General features: G+C 61.1%; 4 protein-coding genes across 6 annotated transcripts in view; 3 read left to right on the top strand and 1 right to left on the bottom strand.

Moving 5' to 3' along the window:
- TMEM190 (transmembrane protein 190) overlaps positions 1-22,046 on the bottom strand; it is a 98,931-nt gene that overhangs the window by 7,281 nt on the left and 69,604 nt on the right. The gene's annotated exons all lie outside the window — the stretch shown is intronic.
- IL11 (interleukin 11) lies at positions 953-8,062 on the top strand. Of its 2 annotated transcripts, XM_028838748.2 has the most exons (5): positions 953-1,113; positions 3,289-3,461; positions 3,663-3,749; positions 3,870-4,031; positions 6,316-8,062. In XM_028838748.2, exons 1-5 carry the CDS (start codon positions 1,107-1,109, stop codon positions 6,484-6,486), a joined length of 600 nt encoding a protein of 199 aa, XP_028694581.2. In that variant the 5' UTR covers positions 953-1,106; the 3' UTR covers positions 6,487-8,062. The 2 variants fall into 2 exon arrangements, with proteins under 2 accessions (XP_028694581.2, XP_077838119.1); XM_077981993.1 differs by lacking the exon at positions 3,289-3,461.
- Positions 9,178-16,502, top strand: GARIN5B (golgi associated RAB2 interactor family member 5B). The gene is made up of 10 exons (XM_028838747.2): positions 9,178-9,327; positions 9,511-9,665; positions 9,740-9,998; positions 10,766-10,790; positions 10,967-11,037; positions 11,108-11,211; positions 11,306-11,358; positions 11,442-11,518; positions 12,015-13,702; positions 16,475-16,502. The coding sequence occupies exons 1-10, from the start codon at positions 9,178-9,180 to the stop codon at positions 16,500-16,502; spliced, it is 2,610 nt and encodes an 869-aa protein (XP_028694580.2).
- Positions 16,979-18,352, top strand: COX6B2 (cytochrome c oxidase subunit 6B2). Of its 2 annotated transcripts, XM_015124938.3 has the most exons (4): positions 16,979-17,155; positions 17,278-17,390; positions 17,984-18,084; positions 18,176-18,352. In XM_015124938.3, exons 2-4 carry the CDS (start codon positions 17,279-17,281, stop codon positions 18,227-18,229), a joined length of 267 nt encoding a protein of 88 aa, XP_014980424.1. In that variant the 5' UTR covers positions 16,979-17,155; position 17,278; the 3' UTR covers positions 18,230-18,352.

The raw sequence follows: 22,046 nt of genomic DNA, 5'->3' as shown, positions 1-22,046 counted from the left end.
GCAGAGGTTACAGTGAGCTGAGATTACGCCATTGATCACGCCACTGCACTCCAGCCTGGGCGACAGAGCGCGATTCAGTCCCAAAAAACAAATAAACAAAAAAATGAGAAAGGCTTTTACTCTCTGGCCCCATTGCTGAGTCCCCAACATCTCAGCATCTCTGTCTTTCTAATATCTGTCTCCCCATCTCTGTTAATGGGGCCTCTCCGTCCCTGTCACTCTGCCCCGTGTCTCTTTGCTGGTGCCTTCAGCTGCTGTGTCCTCTCTCTCAGAGTCTTGGTGTCTCTGTTCCTTTTCCCTCGGGGTTTTCCCGGTCTCCCCAAGTCCCTCCCGCTGTCTGATCTCGGACTCCCAGAACCTCTCCTCTGTCTCCAGGACTGGCCCTCTGATCCTCTCTGCTTCTCTGGTGCGTCTCTCTGGCTGCCTCCATCTCTGTGCATCTGGGTCTCCCTGTCTCTGTCTCAGTCTCTCCTTCACTCTGTGTGTGTGTCTCTCTCTCTCCGTCCCTTCGACTCCCTGTTCCTCCTGCCTCCACCTCTCCAGGCCCCTGTCCTGTCCCTCCATCCGGCCTCTCTCTGCCTTTCCGTCCTCCTGCCTCCCCATCTCTCTCTGCCAGTCCTGGTCCAGCCGGACCCCCACCCACAGTCGGGCCCCAGCCCTTGAGCCTGAGTGTCTGCTCTGGCCCGTGGAGGTGGAGGGAGGGGACGCCAATGACCTCACCAGCCCCTCTCCGACCACCCCCCCCTTTCCCTTTTCAACTTTTCCAACTTTTCCTTCCGTGCCCTCCTCCGAGCGCGGCGGCGTGAGCCCTGCAAGGCAGCCGCTCCGTGTGAATGGAAAAGGCAGGCAGGGAGGGTGAGTCAGGATGTGTCAGGCCGCCCTCCCCTGCCGCCTGCCCCCCGCCCGCCCGCCCCAGCCCCCTATATAACCCCCCAGGCGTCCACACTCCCTCACTGCCTCGGCCCTGCTGCTGACGGGCACATGCCTCCCCTCCCCAGGCCGCGGCCCAGCTGACCCCCGGGGCTCCCCCGGCAGCGGACAGGGAAGGGTTAAAGGCCCCCGGCTCCCTGCCCCCTGCCCTGGGGAACCCCTGGCCCTGCGGGGACATGAACTGTAAGTTGGTTCGTGGGGTGGGTGGAGGGGACAGGGAGGCAGGGAGGAGAGGGACCCACGGCGGGGGTGGGGGCAGACCCCGCTGAGTCGCACAGAGAGGGACCCGGAGAGAGGCAGCCGGGGAGTCAGAGACGAGGAGGAGAGCAGCTTCCGAGACAGGAGGAGGCCGAGAGGAGATGGGCAGAGGGAGACACAGACAGGCGCGGATGGAGGCAGCCAATCAGAGGCGCCGCGGGAGGGACGGGCCAGGCAGGGCCCCGAGAGGGAGCGAGACGCGGAGACCGAGCAGGGGCAGGGACGGAGGGACTGGTGCCGGGAGGGAGGGGACCCCCATCGGCCCAGGCCCCAGGGAGCCCGCGGGGACCGGGAGACGCAGACTCCCTGGGATCCCGGCAGAGAGGCTCCGGAGGGAAACTGAGGCAGGGTCCGCGGAGACCGGAGCAAGCCAGGGAGCAGCGACCCCAGGCAGGGGGAGGAGAGAGACTGGGCGCGGGCGGGGAGCGAGGGGAGCCGGGCAGATGCGGCCGACGGACGCACCGACAGACCGACGGCTGGCAGGGCCAGGGGGCGGGCAGGGGGTGTGCGAGGCGCGGGCGGCCGGGGAGCGCTGATTGGCTGGCGAGTGGCCGGGTGGGCGGGGCGGCCGGGGTGGGCTGCGAGGAGCCAGTCCCGGACCCCCGAGCCCCCCGCCGCCAGGTCTCCCACTCCCGCGGCCCGGCCGGGCCCGTGGCTGTGCCCGTCTCCGCCCAGGTGCGCTGCGGCCCGGATTCCTGCGGCCCACCCGGCGGGGCTCCTGGGAGGGCGTCTAAGGGGTCTCCCGTGGGAGAGGTCCGTGTCTCCGGGGCTCCGTCCTGGCCTCTGGCTCCTTCCCCTGCTCCCAGCCAGCTCGGGCTCCCGCGGCCCGGGGAGGGGCAGGTTCTGGCCTGTGCCTCCCCCCCCCATGCCCCGCCCCGGGGCCCAGATTCCGGCGTCCGGGGGCGGACGGGAGACGCCCGGCCCGTCTACCCGCCCGGGGCCGCGTCTGCTCCGACGGGCGGGGCCGCCAGAGCCAGGGAGGGAGAGGGAAGCCCGCCCGGCCCTGCGACCTGCCCGCGGGCGTTCCACCCTGGGACTTAAGACCTCCAGTTCCCTCCTCCTTAAGGCCGGGAGTCCAGGCCCCAGCCTCCTCCTCCCTCAGACCCAGGAGTCCAGGCCCCAGCCTCCTCCTCCCTCAGACCCAGGAGTCCAGGCCCCCAGCCCCTCCTCCCTCAGACCCAGGAGTCCAGGCCCCAGCCTCCTCCTCCCTCAGACCCAGGAGTCCAGGCCCCCAGCCCCTCCTCCCTCAGACCCAGGAGTCCAGGCCCCAGCCTCCTCCTCCCTCAGTCCCAGGAGTCCAGGCCCCAGCCTCCTCCTCCCTCAGACCCAGGAGTCCAGACCCCAGCCTCCTCCTCCCTCAGACCCAGGAGTCCAGACCCCCAGCCCCTCCTCCCTCAGACCCAGGAGTCCAGACCCCCAGCCCCTCCTCCCTCAGACCCAGGAGTCCAGACCCCCAGCCCCTCCTCCCTCAGACCCAGGAGTCCAGACCCCCAGCCCCTCCTCCCTCAGACCCAGGAGTCCAGACCCCCAGTCCCTCCTCCCTCAGACCCGGGAGTCCAGGCCCAGCCCCTCCTCCCTCAGACCCGGGAGTCCAGACCCCCAGGCCCTCCTCCCTCAGACCCGGGAGTCCAGACCCCCAGCCCCTCCTCCCTCAGACCCAGGAGTCCAGGCCCAGCCCCTCCTCCCTCAGACCCGGGAGTCCAGACCCCCAGTCCCTCCTCCCTCAGACCCGGGAGTCCAGACCCCCAGTCCCTCCTTCCTCAGACCCGGGAGTCCAGACCCCCAGCCCCTCCTCCCTCAGACCCGGGAGTCCAGACCCCCAGTCCCTCCTCCCTCAGACCCGGGAGTCCAGGCCCCAGCCCCTCCTCCCTCAGACCCGGGAGTCCAGACCCCCAGCCCCTCCTCCCTTAGACCCGGGAGTCCAGGCCCCCAGCCCCTCCTCCCTCAGACCCGGGAGTCCAGACCCCCAGTCCCTCCTCCCTCAGACCCGGGAGTCCAGGCCCCCAGCCCCTCCTCCCTCAGACCCAGGAGTCCAGACCCAGCCCCTCCTCCCTCAGACCCGGAGTCCAGCCTGAGCTCTGTGTCTTCTCCTGCCCTCAGGTGTTTGCCGCCTGGTCCTGGTCGTGCTGAGCCTGTGGCCAGATACAGCTGTTGCCCCTGGGCCACCACCTGGCTCCCCTCGAGCTTCCCCAGACCCTCGGGCCGAGCTGGACAGCACCGTGCTCCTGACCCGCTCTCTCCTGGAGGACACGCGGCAGCTGACTATACAGCTGGTAGGAGAGACTGGGCTGGGGCCAGCACAGGAGTGAGAGGCAGAGAGGAACGGAGAGATGTCTGTGGGCAGGCCACTTGAAGGGGTCCTGGGCTCTCGGGTGGCAGAGTGAGGGAGAGGAAGAGTTGGGGGCCTGGCGTGGGGGATGGAGGGAGCCCCTAGGCTGGGCAGGGGCCCCCTCACAGCCTTTTTTCCCTGCCAGAAGGACAAATTCCCAGCTGACGGGGACCACAACCTGGATTCCCTGCCCACCCTGGCCATGAGCGCGGGGGCACTGGGAGCTCTACAGGTAAGGGCAGGGGAGTGGGCTGGGGACAAGGCGGGAGGCAGGGAGTAAAGGGGGTGGGGAGGATGAGGGGCACAGCGGGCACCGGCTGGGTGTTCTCTGATGTCCTGGCTCTGTCCCCAGCTCCCGAGTGTGCTGACAAGGCTGCGAGCGGACCTACTGTCCTACCTGCGGCATGTGCAGTGGCTGCGTCGGGCAATGGGCTCTTCCCTGAAGACCCTGGAGCCTGAGCTGGGCACCCTGCAGACCCGGCTGGACCGGCTGCTGCGCCGGCTGCAGCTCCTGGTATGTCCTGTTCCCAAGACCTGACACCCCAGACCCCCACCCCGGCCCCAAGATCCTGTGGCCTGAGTCCTTGAAGCCTGAGACCCCAGACCTAAGTGCAACAGCCCTGCTCTGAGACCCTGCCTCTACAGCCCCAAGATCCTGTGGCCCTGAGACCTTGAGGCCCTAGACCCACAAATCCCACCCAGAAACTCCAAATCCTCACCCCAAGACCCTGAGACTCCATCATCCATGACCTCAAAGTCCCCATATCCCAGCCCCTAAGACCCAAGACCCCACCCTGAAGCCCAAAGACTTGGGAATTCAAATCCTCAACTCAAGACTTGGAGACCCTGGCCCCATGGCGTTGAAAACCACAGACCTGGCCGGGCGCGGTGGCTCACGCCTGTAATCCCAGCACTTTGGGGGAGGCCGAGGCGGGTGGATCACCCTAGGTCGGGAGTTCGAGACCAGCCAGACCAACATGGCGAAACCCCGTCTCTACTAAAAATACAAAATTAGCCAGGTGTGGTGATGTATACCTGTAGTCCCTGCTACTTGGGAGGCTGAGGCAGGAGAATTGCTTGAACCTGGGAGGCAGAGGTTGCAGTGAGCTGAGATCACGCCATTGCACTCCAGCCTGGGCAATAAGAGTGAAACTCCCCCTCTCAAAAAAAACAAAAAAAAAAAAGAAGAAAGAAAGAGAGAGAGAAAGAAAGAAAAGAAAACCATGGACCTCCAGACCCTGAGACCCTAGGCCCTGGCCCTGAGATCCTGACACCTTAAAGATCCCAGACCCTAAGATACAAGACCCTGACCCAAAGCCAGCCTTGGGTCCCTGGCTCTACAAACCCAAGACCTCAAGGCCCTAGACCCTGAGCCCTGAGGCCCTATGTCTCACTCCCCACATCTAAAACCCCGAGACCTCAGACCCTGAGCCTGTGCGTGTACAGCCCCAAGACCCTCACTTCCAAAGCCAGCCCCAAAGCCCTGAACCCAGAAACCTTCAAACCCTGGTTCCTGGGCCTAGCTCCAAATAGCTCCAAAGACCCTGGATCTCAAATTCCAACTTCTAGCTCTGAGACTCCAGCCCTCACCCATGAGTTCCTGAACTGGAACCCAGAGACCCCACCTCTAGGACTTTAGCCCTGAGATCCAGGGCCTGACCCTACACTCGAGCCCACAGACCCCAGACACTCTCTAAAACCCCAGCCCTGGCCGGGCGCCGTGGCTCACTCCTGTAATCCCAAGGCATGGGAGGCCAAGGCAGAAGGACCTCTTGAGGCCATGAGTTTGAGACAGCCTGGGCAACATAGCAAGACTCTGTCTCTTAATTATTATTATTATTATTATTATTTTTTTTTTTTTTTTTTTTTTTTGAGACGGAGTCTCGCTGTGTCTCCCAGGCTGGAGTGCAGTGGCGTGATCTCGGCTCACTGCAAGCTCCGCCTCCCGGGTTCACGCCATTCTCCCGCCTCAGCCTCCCAAGTAGCTGAGACTACAGGCGCCCGCCACCACGCCTGGCTAGTTTCTTGTATTTTTTAGTAGAGACGGGGTTTCACCATGTTAGCCAGGATAGTCTCGATCTCCTTACCTCGTGATCCACCCGTCTTGGCCTCCCAAAGTGCTGGGATTACAGGCTTGAGCCACCGCGCCCGGCCTATTTTTTTTTTTTTGAATTTTTTTTTTTTTTTTTTGGAGACAGAGTCTCGCGCTCTGTTGCTTAGGCTGGAGTGCAATGGCACCATTTCGGCTCACTGCAACCTCCGCCTCCCGGGCTCAAGCGATTCTCCTGCCTCAGCCTCCTGAGTAGCTGGGACTACAGGCCCATGCTGCCATGCCCGGCTAATTTTTTTCTATTTTAGTAGAGACCGGATTGCCTGAGCTCAGGCAATCCACCCGCCTCGGCCTCCCAAAGTACTAGGATTACAGGCGTGAGGGTTAATTTTTTTTAAAACAACAACAACAAAAACCCAGCGCTGAGATTCTAGCCCTGGCAACCCTCACAACCCCCAGGCCTGATCCCTCACCTGCAACTAAGATGCCAGCCCTGACTCCACAGACTTCACCCCCAACCCCCACACTTAGCTCTGGAAGCCCATCCTGACCCCAGCCTCAATTTTCTGAACCCCACACCCTGAAGAGCTCCCAGCCTAAACACTTCACCCCACACACCACAGTCCCCCTGTGAATAAGCAGCCTGGAGGTCCCCCAGCCCCGATTCAGCTGCAGCTCTACGTCGCCCCTGCCCTGCACCCCCGCTGCACCGTCTACCTGTGGCTCACCTTCTCTCCTCTCCCCACAGATGTCCCGCCTGGCCCTGCCCCAGCTGCCCCCAGACCCGCCGGCGCCCCCGCTGGCGCCCCCCTCCTCAACCTGGGGGGGCATCAGGGCCGCCCACGCCATCCTGGGGGGGCTGCACCTGACACTTGACTGGGCCGTGAGGGGGCTACTGCTGCTGAAGACTCGGCTGTGACCCGAGGCCCAGAGCCACCACCGTCCTTCCAAAGCCACATCTTATTTATTTATTTATTTCGGTACTGGGGGCGAAACAGCCAGGTGATCCCCCTGCCTTTATCTCCCCCTAGTTAGAGACAGTCCTTCCGTGAGGCTGGGGGGCATCTGTGCCTTATTTATACTTATTTATTTCAGGAGCGGGGGTGGGCTCCTGGGTCCCCGAGGAGGAGGGAGTTGGGGTCCCGGATTCTTGTGTCCACAGACTTCTGCCCTGGCTCCTCCCCCTCGAGGCCTGGGCAGGAATACATACTATTTATTTAAGCAATTACTTTTCATGTTGGGGTGGGGAGGGAGGGGAAAGGGAAGCCTGGGTTTTTGTACAAAAATGTGAGAAACCTTTGTGAGACGAAGAACAAGGAATTAAATGTGTCATACATACCCACTTGAGGGCGACTTGTCTGAGAGCTGGGGCTGGATGCTCGGGTAACTGGGGCAGGGCAGGTGGAGGTCCCGAGTGGGCGGGGCAGGGACTGGGAGACGGGTCAGTCACCCAGACAGCTCTAGGGAGGCAGAGTTTGAGCCTCGCCTGGGGCCCCACACTGCACAGGGCTCTTTGTTTTTTGAGATGGAGACTGGCTCTGTTGCCTAGGTTGGAGTGCAGTGGCGCAATCTAAACTCACTGCAACCTCCACCTCCCGGGTTTAATCGATTCTCCTGCCTCAGCCTCCCGATTAGTTGGGGATCACAGGCGTGCACCACCACGCCCGGCTAATTATTTATTTCTTTTGTATTTTCAGTAGAGACAAGGTTTCACCATGTTGACCAGGCTGGTTTCGAACTCCTGACCTCAGGTGATCCTCCTGCCTTGGCCTCCCAAAGTGCTGGGATTACAGGTGTGAGCCACCGCACCTGACCTATATAGGTCTTCAATAAATATTTAATGGAAGGTTCCAGAAGTCACCCTGCGATTAACGGTACCCGTATGTGACAAAGCTGCAAGGTCAAGATGGTTCATTATGGCTGTGTTGACCGTAGCAAATTGGAAACAATCCAGATATCCAACAGGTGAGGGTTAAGCAACATGGTGCATCGGTGGATGGAATGCCACCCGGCCACCCAGAGCAGGGACTAGCATTCAGGGAGGCTAAGGAGAGAGGCCTGCTTCGGATATAGAAAGATAGCCTGACATTGGCCAGGCATGGTGGTCACGCCTGTAATCCTAGCACTCTGGGAGGACGAAGCAAGTGGATCACTGAAGTCCAATAGTTCGAGACCAGCCTGGGAGACGTGGCGAAACCCTGTCTCAAAAGAGAAAAAACGATGTCCTGACGTGAAACAGCTACAAAACCACTGCATGATGCGATTCCAATTTTTGTGTTTTTCTTTCTATATATGGATTTAAAAAAAAAAAAAAACCCTAAAGGGAAATAAGCCAAATGTTGACAAGGACTGTCTCCAGGTCAAAGGAGAGAGGTGGGATTGTGGGTGACTTTTGATGTTTATGATTGTCTGTATTTTACAGAATTTCTGCCATGACTGTGTATTTTGCATGACACATTTTAAAAATAATAAACACTATTTTTAGAAGAACAGAATAGCAGCCTCCTCCCCTCCAAAAATAAGCCCTCAGGAGGGGACAAAGTTGACCGCTGAGTGGGCCTCTCAGGGCTGTGCACTAAGTGTGGGCTTTTTACTTACACAAATCCCCCGGACCCTTGAATACGTCCTGTTTTACAGGCGAGGGAAACTGAGTCTCAGACAAGGAGTAGGGACTCTGTTGCACAAAGTCACACAGCTAGGGAGAGGTGGAAGTGGGATTCTGTGCCATGTCTGGCTCTTTCCCAAAGCTCTCTTTGCAACTTGGTGTTGAGGAACCCTTGCAACAGGCACACACATGAGATACGGAAAAACAGGTTCAGTAGGGATTTGGGTCTTACCCAGGGCCTGGAGAAGGGTCAATGGCAGAGTAGGGACGATAATTCAAACCCTTTACCTAATTTTCCCTTTACAATAACCCAGACAGACTTCCAGGGGCCCCGTGTTGTCACTAGTTTGGGTCTGCAGTTGGGGGTGCCCATCCTGGGCCCGGAGTTTTGATTCACCCATCTCAGCCCTCAAGACTCCAGGCTGGCCAGGTGCGGTGGCTCACGCCTGTAATCCCAGCACTTTGGGAGGCTGAGGCGGGTGGATCACTTAAGGTCGGGAGTTCAAGGCCAGCCTGACCAACATGGAGAAACCCTGTCTCTACTAAAAATACAATCCAGCTACTGGGAAGGCTGAGGCAGGAGAATCGCTTGAACCCAGGAGGCAGGGGCTGCGGTGAGCCGAGATCGCGCCATTGCACTCCGGCCTGGGCAACCAGAGTGAAACTCCCTCTCAAAAAACAAAAAAACAAACGCACAAAAAAACTCCAGGCTATATCCCTGGAGGAGAAGAGAGCCCACGGTCCCCGGAGAGTTCCCGGAAGAGGCCCCTGTGTGTCCGATGAGGTCACAAAGCCCCTCCACCAGAGGCTCCTCCCCCCGGCCCCTGCTGTCCACCCTGGCAGGGCCATGGCCGAGGGCCGAGTCTCCTAGCCTGGGGCATCTCCACACTCTGTAACTCTGAGCTCCAGGCACCCGTGAAGCCCCAGGGGCCAAGGCTGGTGGGCCGGGCCTGGGAGGCCTGCACACCTGGGTTCTGGGTCCCTAAACCAGCACCCACCGCCACCATGATCTGGCTTCGAAACAGGAGGCGCCCTGAGCCGCTCCAGGGCACCCCGAAGTGGGTCCCTGTTCTGGGGGAGCTGCAAAAGACCCTCCAGAAGGGCGAATACCTGCCCTTCCGTGCACTGCCCATGTTCGAGAGTAACTTTGTTCAGGTCTCCAGCTCCCAGTGCCCTGGGGCTGAGAGGGGCAGAGGGGAAGCGAGGCCACCCGGGCTGGGGGATTTTGAGAGGGAGTGGGATTTAGCCGTCCCTGTGTAGGGGACGATCAGGAGGGAGGCTCAGGCCGCGGGTGCTGGAGGAAGGAGTGGTTCCAGCGCCTTTCCCTGACTGCCCCAGGTGACCCATCAAGGGGGCCCAGTGTTCGTGAATCACAGAACCAACCGGCTGGCCATGGGCGTGGCTGCCTCCCTGCCAGGCCTGGTGTTGCCCGACATCTTGCTGATTGGCCAGCCTGCCGAGGATGGGGACTGCTCGGGCCTCGTGCTGACCAGGTGCCGCATCCCCCAACCCCTTGGCCGCCCCCTCTGCCCCTCCTGCTCTAGACGCTCCCTTCTCCCTCTCCCAGGATGATCCCCCTGGACCTCGTCCACCTCTGCGTCCATGACCTCTCTGCCTGGCGCCTGAAGCTGCGCCTGGTCTCGGGCCGCCAGTACTACCTGGCCCTGGACGCCCCCGACAACGAGGCGGGCTTCCTGTTCCACTGTTGGATCCGCCTCATCAACCTGCTTCAGGAGCCACCTCCCACCTGGGCCCCCAGGACCATGTGCACGGCCCCCCTGGATGTGCCCCTGGCCAAAGCACCTGCCTCCACCTGGCACCTGCAGGTGGGACCCCAGCTCCACAGCCCAGGGCATGGCAGGCCCTAGGAACTCCCCGGCCAGATCCACAGGGGACTGGGACCAAGAGCCCAAAGTCTAGGTCGGGGGCCTGGACCCCTGAGTCAAGGGAGGAGGGGCTGGGTCTGGACACCTGAGTCGAGGGAGGAGGGGCTGGGGGCCTGGACTCCTGGGTCTCAGGGAGGAGGGGCTGGGGGCCTGGACTCCTGGTTCTGAGGGTGGCGGGTTGGCAGTCTGAACTCCTGGGTCTGAGGGAGAAGGGGCTGGGGTCCTGGACCCCTGAGTCGAGGGAGGAGGGGCTGGGGGTCTGGACTCCTGGGTCTCAGGGAGGAGGGGCTGGGGTCCTGGACCCCTGAGTCGAGGGAGGAGGGGCTGGGGATCTGGACTCCTGGGTCTGAGGGAAGAGGGGCTGGGGGACTCCTGGGTCTGAGGGAGGAGGGGCTGGGGCCTGGATCCCTGAATCGAGGGAGGAGGGGCTGGGTCTGGACCCCTGGGTCTGAGGGAGGAGGGGCTGGGTCTGGACCCCTGGGTCTGAGGGAGGAGCGGCTGGGTCTGGACTCCTGGGTCTGAGGGAGGAGGGGCTGGGTCTGGACCCCTGGGTCTGAGGGAGGAGCGGCTGGGTCTGGACTCCTGGGTCTGAGGGAGGAGGAGCTGGATCGCAGGGTCCTGGGAGCAGGAGGGGCCTAGACCTCTGGCTGGGTAGGTTATGGAGATGTGGAAGCCCAGGCCCCTCCTGCCTCCTTCTGTCTCCGCAGGACCAGCCCGTCAGCAGACATGCAGGTGAGCAGGCCCTGCTGTTCTTAGGACCTCTGGGTGTCGGGTTCTCCCCCAGCAGGGACGGAGTTGCACCCTTTGGCTCTTCCCCCTCCCTCGGTCGGGGCCTGCACAAGCTCCTGGGGTAGGTCCTCGTGCCCTCCCCTGGGGTCCCTGATCCAGGATGTTTTCTCTCTTCCCAGTCAGGGTTGCTGAGCACAACTTTCCTTATAAGAAGCCTCCGGTGGCCACTCGGAGACAGAGGAAGGCCAAGGTGAGCTGGCGGGGCGGTGCGCACCCTAGGGGCTGCCCCTGTCTAACCGTCCCTTCCTCACCCATGCCAGGCACTCAAGCGCAGTTTCAAGTCTCAGGCCGTGGGTGACTCTGTGCCCCTCATCTGGTCGCAGCTGGAGCATGCTGACGTCGGGAAGAAACCTGCAGAAAAGAAGTGGGCGTGGGGTCTTGTTGCTGGTGGGTGGGTGGGAGAAGGTGGGAGACCCCAGCCCAGATGCCACCAAAGTCCCACGGTATTGCTCCTGCAGGTCCCACCCAGACTTCCACCCCGACAGAACTCACACCCAAGTCCACTTTTCTGGTAAGATCAACCCACCCCACCCCCTGCCACACTTCGTGGCTCTGGTTCCCGCCCCAAAGGGCTCAGACTGCTCCCCCATCCAGAGAAGACCAGCATCACCATCTGGACCATCTTCAGCATCATTTCCAGCACGGCCAAGCAGACACAGTCCTCTCCAAAGGCCAGCCTTATACCCGGGGCGGGGCCCAGGCCCCAGAGCTGAGGGAGGAGGGGCTGGGGGCCCGGACTCCTGGGTCTGAGGGAGGAGGGGCTGGGGGTCTGGGCTCCTGGGTCTGAGGGAGGAGGGGCTAGGGGTCTGGACTCCTGGGTCTGAGGGAGGAGGGGTGGGGGCTGGACTCCTGGGTCTGAGGGAGGAGGGGCCGGGGGTCTGGACTCCTGGGTCTGAGGGAGGAGGGGCTAGGGGTCTGGACTCCTGGGTCTGAGGGAGGAGGGGCTGGGGGTCTGGACTCCTGGGTCTGAGGGAGGAGGGACTGGGGGTCTGGACTCCTGGGTCTGAGGGAGGAGGGGCTGGGGGTCTGGACTCCCGGGTCTGAGGGAGGAGGGGCTGGGGTCTGGACTCCTGGGTCTGAGGGAGGAGGGGCTGGGGGTCTGGCCTCCCGGGTCTGGGGTCTCCATGCATCCTGACCATGCATCCTCTCCCCTCTGTCCATCTACAGGCCTGCACATCTGCATCTGAGGAGGCCACAGGCCAGGGACCTGTGGTTGAGAGCCCTTCGTACTGTGTCTCAGCTGACAGCCCTGATTGCTTCTTTCTGGGCTCCGGCAGCTCCCTGGACCCGTGCCTGTGGCATCAGGACATGGAAGACCTCATGGATTCTGAGAGCAGCACTTTGTCATCTGCTGCCTCCGGCCTGGCTCCCTATCCCCTGGCTGCCCGCCTCTCCACACCCTACTCTTCCATCCCCAGGGGCAGGGAAAAGGCCAGGTCTATGGGCTCCCACCAGGGACGGGGGCCACCACCCTGCCAGACGGGCCCTGTCACATCTCGCAAGGCACCATTCCTCGTTGACCAGTCCCAGAAGCTCCCAGCTGTACCTGCTTCCTCGTGGACGCCCCCACCTGGATTGGCTCCTCCCCAGAAGGTCTCAGCTGCATCAGCTCCTCCCTGGAAGGCCCCAGCTGTACCTGCCCCACCCCAGAAGACCCCACCCCCATCTCAGAAGGCCCCATCTGTACCTACCATTCCCCAGAAGGCTGTGTCCCCCACTGCTCCGAAGAGGAAATCTCTGCTTCTCCCTGCCCCGTCCCAAAAGGCTCTGCAGACCTCACCTCCCCAGTACCAGATGGCACCGGGCTCGCCTGCCTCACGGGGGAGGCTCCCTGGCGACGTGCTGCCAACAGGAATCCCTGGAAGAGCTGCGCTGGAGAGAAGCCCGTCTGGAGGGAGACCGGAGCCAGCGGTGACGGTGCCAGCGGTGACGGTGGGCATCCAGGAGACAGACGTGGTGATGACGACTCAGGTCAAGTCCCTGGAGTCGCCCTTCACCGTGACCAAGAAGGAGTCCAAGGACATCCTGGTTAGCAAAACCCAGGAGGTGACCCTGGAGGCCTTCGGGGGCCAGGGGAAGTTGGAGGACCGGGCCCACTTGGCGAAGCTTGAAGAGAGGTCCCTGGACCCGCCTGGCGCGAGATCCAAGGAGCTGGAGCAGCGGAAGAGATGGGTCGAGACAAAGGAGCTGGCCGTCGAGGGCCCCTCCCAGGAGCTCAGCAGACCCTTCTCTGTGGAAACGCTTACCCTCGCCAAGCTCACGATCCTGGCCAACTCCAAAGAGCAGCGCGTGAAACCCTCTCTGGTCTCACTTCCCTCCTGGCTCTTGGCGACTTCGCAGGCGTCTGCCACGTCAGTGATGGCTTCAATGCCCTTCCACCCAGGCCAGCTGTCCTCACCGGAGGGGAAGCCAGTGGTGGTCAGAGAACAGCCAGAGTCACACACTTGGGTGAAGGAGGGCAAGCGGCAATGGGGCGAGAGTAAAGGGTCACCCTGGGACCCCGAGGGGCCGCCCAAGGTGCCCCTTCGCTCCAAGCCCACCTCTGCCAGTCCCAAGAGGGAAGGAATCTCCCAGGCGCCTATCCCCCTGCCCGCCTCACGGTGGGAGGGCTTACCGCCATCCCCCCTCTCAGAGACCCCCATCTCAAAGACTGAGGCCACAGCCAAGGCGTCCCAGCAGCCCAAGAGACTGTCGCAGGAGCCCGTGAAGATGCCAGCCCAGCACCCCCTGGCCACTGTGGGGTCGTCTTCAGAAATTCTTTTGCCCATGCTCTTAGAACTTGAAACTGTGAGGAACACGGCCACCAAGGCAGAGGAAATACAGGAGGAATCGGGTGTCTTTAACCTTCCACCCAGGTAGCAGGGGTTAGCAGCTAGCATGTACTGTGAGCTCTGCTGTTTATGAGATAGAGATGATCACTCCCTCCTTTCCTGTTTTTTTTTTTTGTTTGTTTGTTTTTTTGTTTTTTGTTTTTTGTTTTTTGACAGGGTCTCACTCTGTCACCCAGGCTGGAGTGCAGTGGTATGATCTTGGCTCACTGCAACCTCCACCTCCTGGCATCCTGCGTAGCTGGGATTACAGGCGTGTGTCACCATGCCCGGCTAATTTTTGTATTTTTAGTAGAGACGGGGTTTCACCATGTTGGCCAGGCTGGTCTTGAACCTGACCTCAAGTGATCTGCCCGCCTTGGCCTCCCAAAGTGCTGGGATTACAGGCGTGAGCCACCACGCTCGGCCCCCTTTCACTCTGATACATAGTGAGTGCCGACTCTGTGCCAGGCATTGTTCTAGGCAGTGGGGATACAGCGTCTGACCATGGGGCTGGTGGTGGTGGGATGTGCTCCTGGCTTCTAGCAGGTAGAGATCAGGGATGCCGCTCAGCATCCTATAGTGCACAGGACAGCCCCCACCACAGCCCAGGTGGTCTAGGGAGGCCTCATTGAGCTGGAGTGGTTTGTGTGAAGACTTGGAGGAGAGGACGGAGGAAGCCATGAGGCCATCTGCAGGGAAAGCATGCCAGCAGAAGGAATGGCCACTGCAAAGTCCCTGGGGCAGGAGTGTTTGTAATGTGCTGGACCACGGGGATCCCAGGGTGGAAACTCGGTCAGAGGCGCAGCAGGGGGACGCCCATCACGGAGGACTTTGCAGACAATTTTAGGAACTCTGGCTTTGACTCTGAGCGAGCTGGAGGGTTTGGAGCAGAAGAATAATGGGGACTGATTTATGTGTGAAGAGGCTGCCTCTGGCTGGGGCGTGGAGGATGTAGAGGGGGCAAGAGTGGGCGCCTGGAGGACAGGGTGGAGGCGGCTGCAGGAACCCAGGTAGGAGATGATGGTGGCTTGCACAAGACGGGAGGTGATGGAGGTGTGGAGAAGCGGGGGACTCTGGAGATGCTTTGAAGAGTGAGCCAATAGATTGCTTCACGGATCGGGGCTTGTGATGTGAGAGAAAGGCTGACTTGAAGACGGCTGGGAGGATGTGGGTTCGAGATGCCCGGAGCGGGCGGCGGCAGTGCAGGGGAGTAGGTTCTGGGAGGCGCGCAGGAACGCCTCTCTTTCGGACACCTTGATTCTGAGGTGTCGGGAAGATGCAGGGTAAGCAGTTGGACACGAGTCTGGAGCTCAGGGGAAGCAATTTGGGGAGTCACTGGTGCACAGACAGGTTAGCTCAGGCTGTGAGATTGGAGGAATTCACCGGCGAGTGAGTGGAGATGGAGAAAAGTCTGAGGTGTTTGGGCAAAGAGGAGCCAGAGTCAGCGAGAGCAGAGCAGCCAGAGACGGGGGCATCTCAGCACCATGTGGAGACGGCGACAAGGCGGGGAGGGAACGTCGGTGTCAAACGCTGTGGTCAGGTGAAGGAAGCGGGGCCTGGGGTCACACCTCTGGATTTACCAGTGTGGAAGTGATGCGGGGGTTGGGGTTGAAGTCCTGATGGGAGCAGTCAGGAGAGTGTGGAGAGAGGGGTGTCTCCAGGCTGCAACACCTCAGAAACACCATGCCAAATGAAAGGGGCCAGACACAAAAGGCCGCAGAGACCCCATTTCCATGAAATCCCCAGAACAGGCCAACCCATAGAGACAGAAAGTGAATGGTTGGAGGCCAGGGGCCTGGTGTGGAGGAAAGGGAGTGGTTGGAGGTGAGCTCTATCGCCAGGCTAGAGTGCAGTCTCTAGAGACAGAGTCTCTTGCTCTCTCTCCCAGGCTAGAGTGCAGTGGTGTGATCATGGCTCACGGCAGCCTCAATCTTCCTGGGCTCAAGTGATCCTCCTGTCTCAGCCTCCAAAAGCCCAGCCAAGTTTTTGATTTTTTGTAGAAAAGAGGTCTTGGGCTGGACGTGGTGGCTCAAGCCTGTAATCCCAGCACTTTAGGAGGCCGAGGCGGGTGGATCACAAGGTCAGGAGATAGAGAGCATCCTGGCTAACACGGTGAAACCCCGTCTCTACTAAAAATACAAAATATTCGCCGGGCGTGGTGGCGGACGCCTGTAGTCCCAGCTACTGGGGAGGCTGAGGTAGGAGAATGGCGTAAACCCGGGAGGCGGAGCTTGCAGTGAGCGGAGATGGTGCCACTGTACTCCAGACTGGGAGAGAGAGTGAGACTCAGTCTCAAACAAAACAAAACAAAACAAAACAAAACCGAGGTCTCACATGTTGCCCAGGCTGAAGTGCAGTGATGCCATCACAGCTCACTGCAGCCTCAACCTACCCAGGCTCAGGTGATTCTCCTGCCTCAGCCTCCTGAGTAGCTGGAACCACGGGCATGCGTCAACGCGCCTGGCTAACTTTGGTATTTTTTGTAGAGATTGGGTTTCACCATGTTGTCCAGGCTAGTCTCAAACTCCTGGGCTCAAGCAATCCTCCCGCCTCCGCCCCACATACTGCTAGGATTACAGGGATGAGCCACCGCACCTGGCCGGGATTCTTAATTCGTACATTTGGCTGCCAGTGTGACCAATCCTGAGTCAGGCCTGATATTAACCAGGCAGGAGGGAGAGAAGCTTAGCAGGGTTCTAGAGGTGAAACCACCTGCCCAGATTCCTAAGCCGGGTATCTGCAGCTCTTAAAGCCCTGGGTACCCCTCTCTCCCTACCCTGTCCCCCAAAGTTCTCTCTGCTTGCTTTCTCCCTGCAGCCTGCAGCACTCCCAGCACTTTGAGTAGCTGGATGCGGGGGGTGGGGCTCAACCCCAGTCGGAAACTGTCCGGAGGAGCCCAGCGCTGCCAGGTACCCTTTAAGACCCTGGAGGTGGGGGGGGAGAGGGGACCGAGAGGAGGAGGATGGGGGAGGGCTGGGGGGAGGGCAGAGGGGAGGAACGGGGGGGGAAGGGGGGTCCCAGGAGCCCTGACCCCACCGCCACTCTTTCCTCTTAACTCCACAGGCCCCCAGGGTTCTGTGCGCACCGACTGTAAGAAGCGGAATGTTGAAAGGCCGCTTGGGGGGATTCGCCCCGTCCGGTAGATACCAGAACTATCGATATGCCTTTATATATTGGGGGGCGGGGGCGGGGCGAGCCCGTGGAGCCGCCCAACTTCGCAGAGATTAAAGCTTGAGTCTGAGACTCAGCAGGTCGCACCTCAGTGCCTGCGCGCGCGGGTCCCCGAGGGGGCGTCAGGGAGCGAGGGGTGGGTGGGGGCGCCCCTACCAGGCCCGCGGCGCACGACTGCTCCCATTGGCTGGGGCTCGGGCGTCCGAGCCAATCTGGCCGCGGGTGCGTTTCTCCTGAGCCTGGGGCCACCGCACCCCGCGGACTCAGAAGCCAGCGGCACCCGGGGACGGTCCTACAGCAGATCCAGTGGCCGCCGACGTCAGGCTGGTGAGGGCACGACGGGTGGGGTTGAGGGGCGGGGGTCCGGATGGGGGGACGGGTCGGAGCGAGGGCGCCCCCTCGGCCCCACGGAGTCCCCGTCCCGTCCCGCAGAAGTTGCCTCCTTCTAGGATGTTGGATGTGGAAGCCCAGGAGCCCCCCAAGGGGAAATGGTCGACGCCGCCCTTTGACCCGCGCTTCCCCAACCAGAACCAGACCCGTAACTGCTACCAGAACTTCCTGGGTGAGACCTGCTCAGCCAGGTTATGGGGGGAGCAGGGTGTGACGGGGGACGGCAGGGAGGGCCACTCCCACCCGAAGTCCCGTGGAGACCGTTAGGGTGGGAGGCAGGGCGGGCCTGGGTTGGTGGGGGCGGGGCTGAGCTGGGAGGGGCGGGGAGAGGTTGGTAGGGGCGGGGCCGGGCCGAAAAAAGGCGAAGCTGAGCCGGGAGGGGCGGGGCGAGGTTGATAGGGGCGGGGCAGGGCCGAGAAAAGGCGGGACTGAGCCGGGAGGGGCGGGGCGGGGCGAGGTTGATAGGGGCGGGGCCGGGCCGAGAAAAGGCGGGGCTGAGCCGGGAGGGGCGGGGCGGGGCGAGGTTGGTAGGCGCACGGCCTGATTTGGAAGGTGTGGGGCGAGGTAGGTAGGGGCAGGGTCTGGCTAGGAGGAGCAGTGTGAGGGAGGCAGGGGTTGGGGCATGGCTGGGAGGGGCGGGATGGAGGCCTCGGGGGTAGAGGGAGGCGGGGCGAAGCAGGGAAGAACTGGGAGGGACCGAGTAGTGGAAGGGCGGATCCTGTCCTGGAATGGGCGTGGCTTGTCGCGTGACCCCGCCCCCCACAGACTACCACCGCTGCCTCAAGATCAGGACCCGCCGTGGGAAGAGCACGCAGCCCTGCGAGTACTATTACCGCGTGTACCACTCGCTGTGCCCCACCAGCTGGGTGAGTCGGCAGAGGGGGCGCCGGGCCAGGCGTGGGGAGGGCTCGGCTGAGGCTGAGCCGGCGTCCCGCTCCCTGCCTTTCTGCTTCCCAGGTGGAGAGCTGGAATGAGCAGATCAAGAACGGGACTTTCGCCGGCAAAATCTGACTGCCCCGGCGCGGCCTCCTCTGAAGATGCAGTGACCCTGCATCTTTTTGTCTTGCGGAGGCCCGGCCTCGGTTATCCACCCCTACCTCCCAGTGTCTAAGCCACGAATAATGTTATGCTGTTGCTGATGTTCCTTCTTCATGCCCAGCCAGCGGTGCGTCGTGGTGGTGGTGGGGATCCTCCCTGTGCCTGTGTCCGGGGTAACACTGCTTTTTCTTTTTTTTTTTTTTTTTTTTGAGACGGAGTCTCGCTCTGTCGCCCAGACTGGAGTGCAGTGGCCGGATCTCAGCTCACTGCAAGCTCCGCCTCCCGGGTTTACGCTATTCTCCTGCCTCAGCCTCCCGAGTAGCTGGGACTACAGGCGCCAGCCACCTCGCCCGGCTAGTTTTTTGTATTTTTTAGTAGAGACAGGGTTTCACCGTGTTAGCCAGGATGGTCTCGATCTCCTGACCTCGTGATCCGCCCGTCTCGGCCTCCCAAAGTGCTGGGATTACAGGCTTGAGCCACCGCGCCCGGCCAACACTGCTTTTTCTAATAAGGGGCAGGTGAAGGACTGCTGCTCCATCAGGCAGAGACGGAAGTCAGGGCCCTAAGATAGGAAGCCGAGTGCCTCCCGTCCTTCTCCCTCTCCATTCCAGCAGGTAGATGCCTCATGTTGACAGCTGTGAGCCAGCTCAGGGTCCCCAGTTCTCAACACTGTCCCACCTAGATGGCTCCAAGGTGTTCCTGCCTCTCAATCACCACACCTACCTCTCACCTCAGTCTTTCCCCTACTCCCTTCCTGCCTGCACCATCTCCCCAGGCTCCTTCCCCATCCCACCCCGATCCATCCCATCTGGGGTCCTGAGGGGTCTTCTTTGTACCACCCAAAGCTGACTCCATCCCTCCCTCCCCCACTCTCTCTGGACTCTCCACCACTCCCTTCCCACCTGGCTCATTCCCCTCCCAGAACATCGAGAGCCCCATCACGGGAGCCAGCTTATTCCCAACAGAGTCCCCTGGTGTCCACCCTTTTGGCACCCACACCCACAGCCAGGAGTAGCAGCCTGCTCGGTTCTCCAGTGCATCAGGCTCACCCCGCACCCCCACCCCGCAGAGGCCGCTGTCGGTCTCTCCTACCACACATATCGCCGCAATTTCTCCTGTGACCCCCGCCAGACTGCCAGCACCCAGAGGATGCTCAGAGCTCCCTCGGAATCATTCTCTACTCCTTCCCCATCCTGGCACAGATCCCTAGGGTTCTAGCCTGGTCCTGCCGAGGGAGCCGTGAGACCAGTCAGCCTGGGGTGCTGGTTTTCCCAACTGGTGCTCCCTGAACTATCAGCCTCCCAAAGGGGCTCTTAGGAGGGGGAAGTCCCAACCTCTGACTGAAGCGGTCCTCTGAGGCCCCGTTCAACCCCAGGGTTCAAAGGTGACTACAACTAATCATGACAACTTGCAGGGTGACCCTAGACAAGCTTCTTGACCTGTGTGAACCCAAGGTTCCCCAAGGCAAGCTAAGATGGCTCAGGGCCCCATTATCAGAGGAGGTGGAGCTGGGTGAGCTCAGAGGACTGACTCCATCCTGCTCCCTGCTCCATGATGACCTGCCCATCACCTGCCCTCCACGCTGCCCAGGACACACCCTAGACGGGCCATCTCCCAGGATGACGCCCCCTCTGAGATCTTGGCCTCCTGACTCCGTCTCTGACCACAACCCGAGAATGGGGTGAGGGTACAGGGTGTGGACTCAGCTACAGGAGGGCTTCCTGTTCATGCAACGTCCCCAGAGCCTTGCCGCAGGCACAGAGGCGCTGGTAGAACCACGGGGGCAGGACCCCTCTCTGAGTCACAGAATGGAGCTAAGTTGGTGAGGTCACCCAGGTAACATCCCAAGCACAGGGCACCACACCTGTGCAGCCACAACTGCCTCGTGACCTCCCCAGAGCCGTGTCTAGAACCCATTTTTGCGCTGTTGGCCAGCCTTCCTTCTTCCTCCCCCTCCCATCTTCTCTTCACTGCTTCCAGACCTCATCTCAGCACATTCTCACACTCCCGACCCCTTCTGCAGCTGCCACTGCCCCACTGATGCCTGAGCCAGGGGCAGGGGCAGACCTGCCTGGCCTGGCCTACAGCCTGGTGGACCATCACATATGCAAACTCCAAACACCTCCAACATGTGCTCCAGCTGGCTTTCTCTGGTGTCTAGCAGCCGCGTCCTGAGACCCCCAGTGCCAGCCTCACAGACTCGGCAACCTCCCAGGTCAGAGAAACTGAGGCCACTCCACTTATTCCTGCCCCACCCAGAACACCTGCATCCTTGTTCGCTCAACCTCCTCCTCCCCACTTCTTTCTCCTCCTCCAGCCCCATCTCTTCAATCCTCCCATCATCCCCTCCCTCTGCAGTTCTTCCCTCAGAACCTGCTCTGTCCTCCCAGCCTCCAGATCATGGATCCTGAAGGCCACCTGCTCTGCCTCTCCTACTCACTGTCCCTTGGCTCCTAGGGGCGCAGCTTCGCCCCCTCTCTCTGGGTTTCCCTCTTCCCCATCCTGAAGGCGGCAGAGCCCAAACGGTTCTGAAAATGAGTTCGGTCCAGGCCCTGAAGCTTACTAACCATGTTGCCTGGGACGAGTTCGCTAGCCCCTCCGCACTGTGGTCTTTTCATCTGAAATATGGTAACAATGACATAATAATGACACCTCCACTTCCTAGGGCTGTGGGGAGGACGGCGATGTGAAAACATACAAAGCAGAGCAGTGTCTGGCTCTTCTCAGTGTGTGGGGTCTCTAGCCAGAGGGACAATCTGAGTCACTCGAATCAGCATGTCGGCTCAATTCTGGTGCCCCATCTCCTACTAGACAGTGGGACTGATCGACCGGACAGACAGCCCAGGGATGGCCCCAGAAACCGGTCCTGGAGCTCTTGGAGGCATCTGGTTGACTAGCTTGCAGTCAGAGCGCGCCCGCGCAGGGAGACACGGGGTCAGGGTGGGGAGTCCTTGGCTAGGGCTCTGGCTGCCTGCCAGCCAAACGCTGAGAGCAGTTCTAGTGCCACACACCCAGGTCAGCCCTGGTCGTCAGGGTTTCCTGTTTCAATAAACTTCCTTCCACCTTCACCTACAGCCACCAGCCTCCGAGTTCCTTCTTTCCCTTGCTCTGGCCTCCAAGTGTATGACGGGGTTCTCAGGCCCAGGCTTCGACCAGAGGACCCTCCGCCACCACCGTTTCTTCCCGTTCTTGAGCTACCTTGGTGAACTCATGACCCCAGGCCCCGGCTGCACCAGGATGCCCCCAGGTCCTGCCAGCTGGGAAGTGCCAGCATGAATTCCTCAAACTTCGTGGAAGCCAGGGTCCCCCGCAGCTGAGGGACCCCAAGCAAAACACCCTCCCCAGGCCGGCTCCTGTCTGCGTGGGCGACATGACTCTGAGAGCGCCCAAGCCCCTAAGGCTGTCCCGACCATCATGCTGCAACAAGGATAGGGAATGATCACTATGGTCCTGGCGTCTCCCCTCCCCCAGCACCACTTGAGCTGCTGCCCGGCTCAAGCCAGAAGCTGACTCTGGCCCCCATGGGGACATCAGGCAAGGTCTGGAGACATTTTTGGTTGGGACAGAGGTATCTTCCTGGCATCTAGTGGGTGAAGACTAGGGAAGCTGCCCAACATCCTGCAATGCATAGGAGAGGACACGCCCTGTCCAGAAACACCAGCTCGGCATGGCAGCAGCATGGAGGCCGGGAAACCCTGATCGCCAGTTTCTTAACGCCCTCCACCTCCCGGGTTCAAATGATTCTCCTGCCTCAGCCTCCCGAGTAGCTGGGATTACAGGCATACGCCAC

This window comes from Macaca mulatta, chromosome 19, assembly GCF_049350105.2.
Source record: "Macaca mulatta isolate MMU2019108-1 chromosome 19, T2T-MMU8v2.0, whole genome shotgun sequence".
Taxonomy (NCBI): Eukaryota; Metazoa; Chordata; class Mammalia; order Primates; family Cercopithecidae; genus Macaca; species Macaca mulatta.
Note: the sequence above shows the minus strand (reverse complement) of the source record. Positions and strands in the feature narration are given on the sequence as shown.

Bases quoted from the DNA above. Each gene is read 5' to 3' on its own strand.
- IL11 (XM_028838748.2), top strand. The intron at 3,462-3,662 runs GTAGGAGAGACT...TTTCCCTGCCAG, and splicing joins GGCAGCTGACTATACAGCTG to AAGGACAAATTCCCAGCTGA. The intron at 4,032-6,315 runs GTATGTCCTGTT...CTCTCCCCACAG, and splicing joins TGCGCCGGCTGCAGCTCCTG to ATGTCCCGCCTGGCCCTGCC.
- GARIN5B (XM_028838747.2), top strand. From the start codon at position 9,178: ATGATCTGGCTTCGAAACAGGAGGCGCCCTGAGCCGCTCCAGGGCACC. The intron at 11,359-11,441 runs GTAAGATCAACC...TCCCCCATCCAG, and splicing joins CACCCAAGTCCACTTTTCTG to AGAAGACCAGCATCACCATC. The intron at 13,703-16,474 runs GTAGCAGGGGTT...TTCTCCCTGCAG, and splicing joins GTCTTTAACCTTCCACCCAG to CCTGCAGCACTCCCAGCACT.
- COX6B2 (XM_015124938.3), top strand. From the start codon at position 17,279: ATGTTGGATGTGGAAGCCCAGGAGCCCCCCAAGGGGAAATGGTCGACG. The intron at 17,391-17,983 runs GTGAGACCTGCT...CGCCCCCCACAG, and splicing joins CTGCTACCAGAACTTCCTGG to ACTACCACCGCTGCCTCAAG. The intron at 18,085-18,175 runs GTGAGTCGGCAG...TCTGCTTCCCAG, and splicing joins CGCTGTGCCCCACCAGCTGG to GTGGAGAGCTGGAATGAGCA.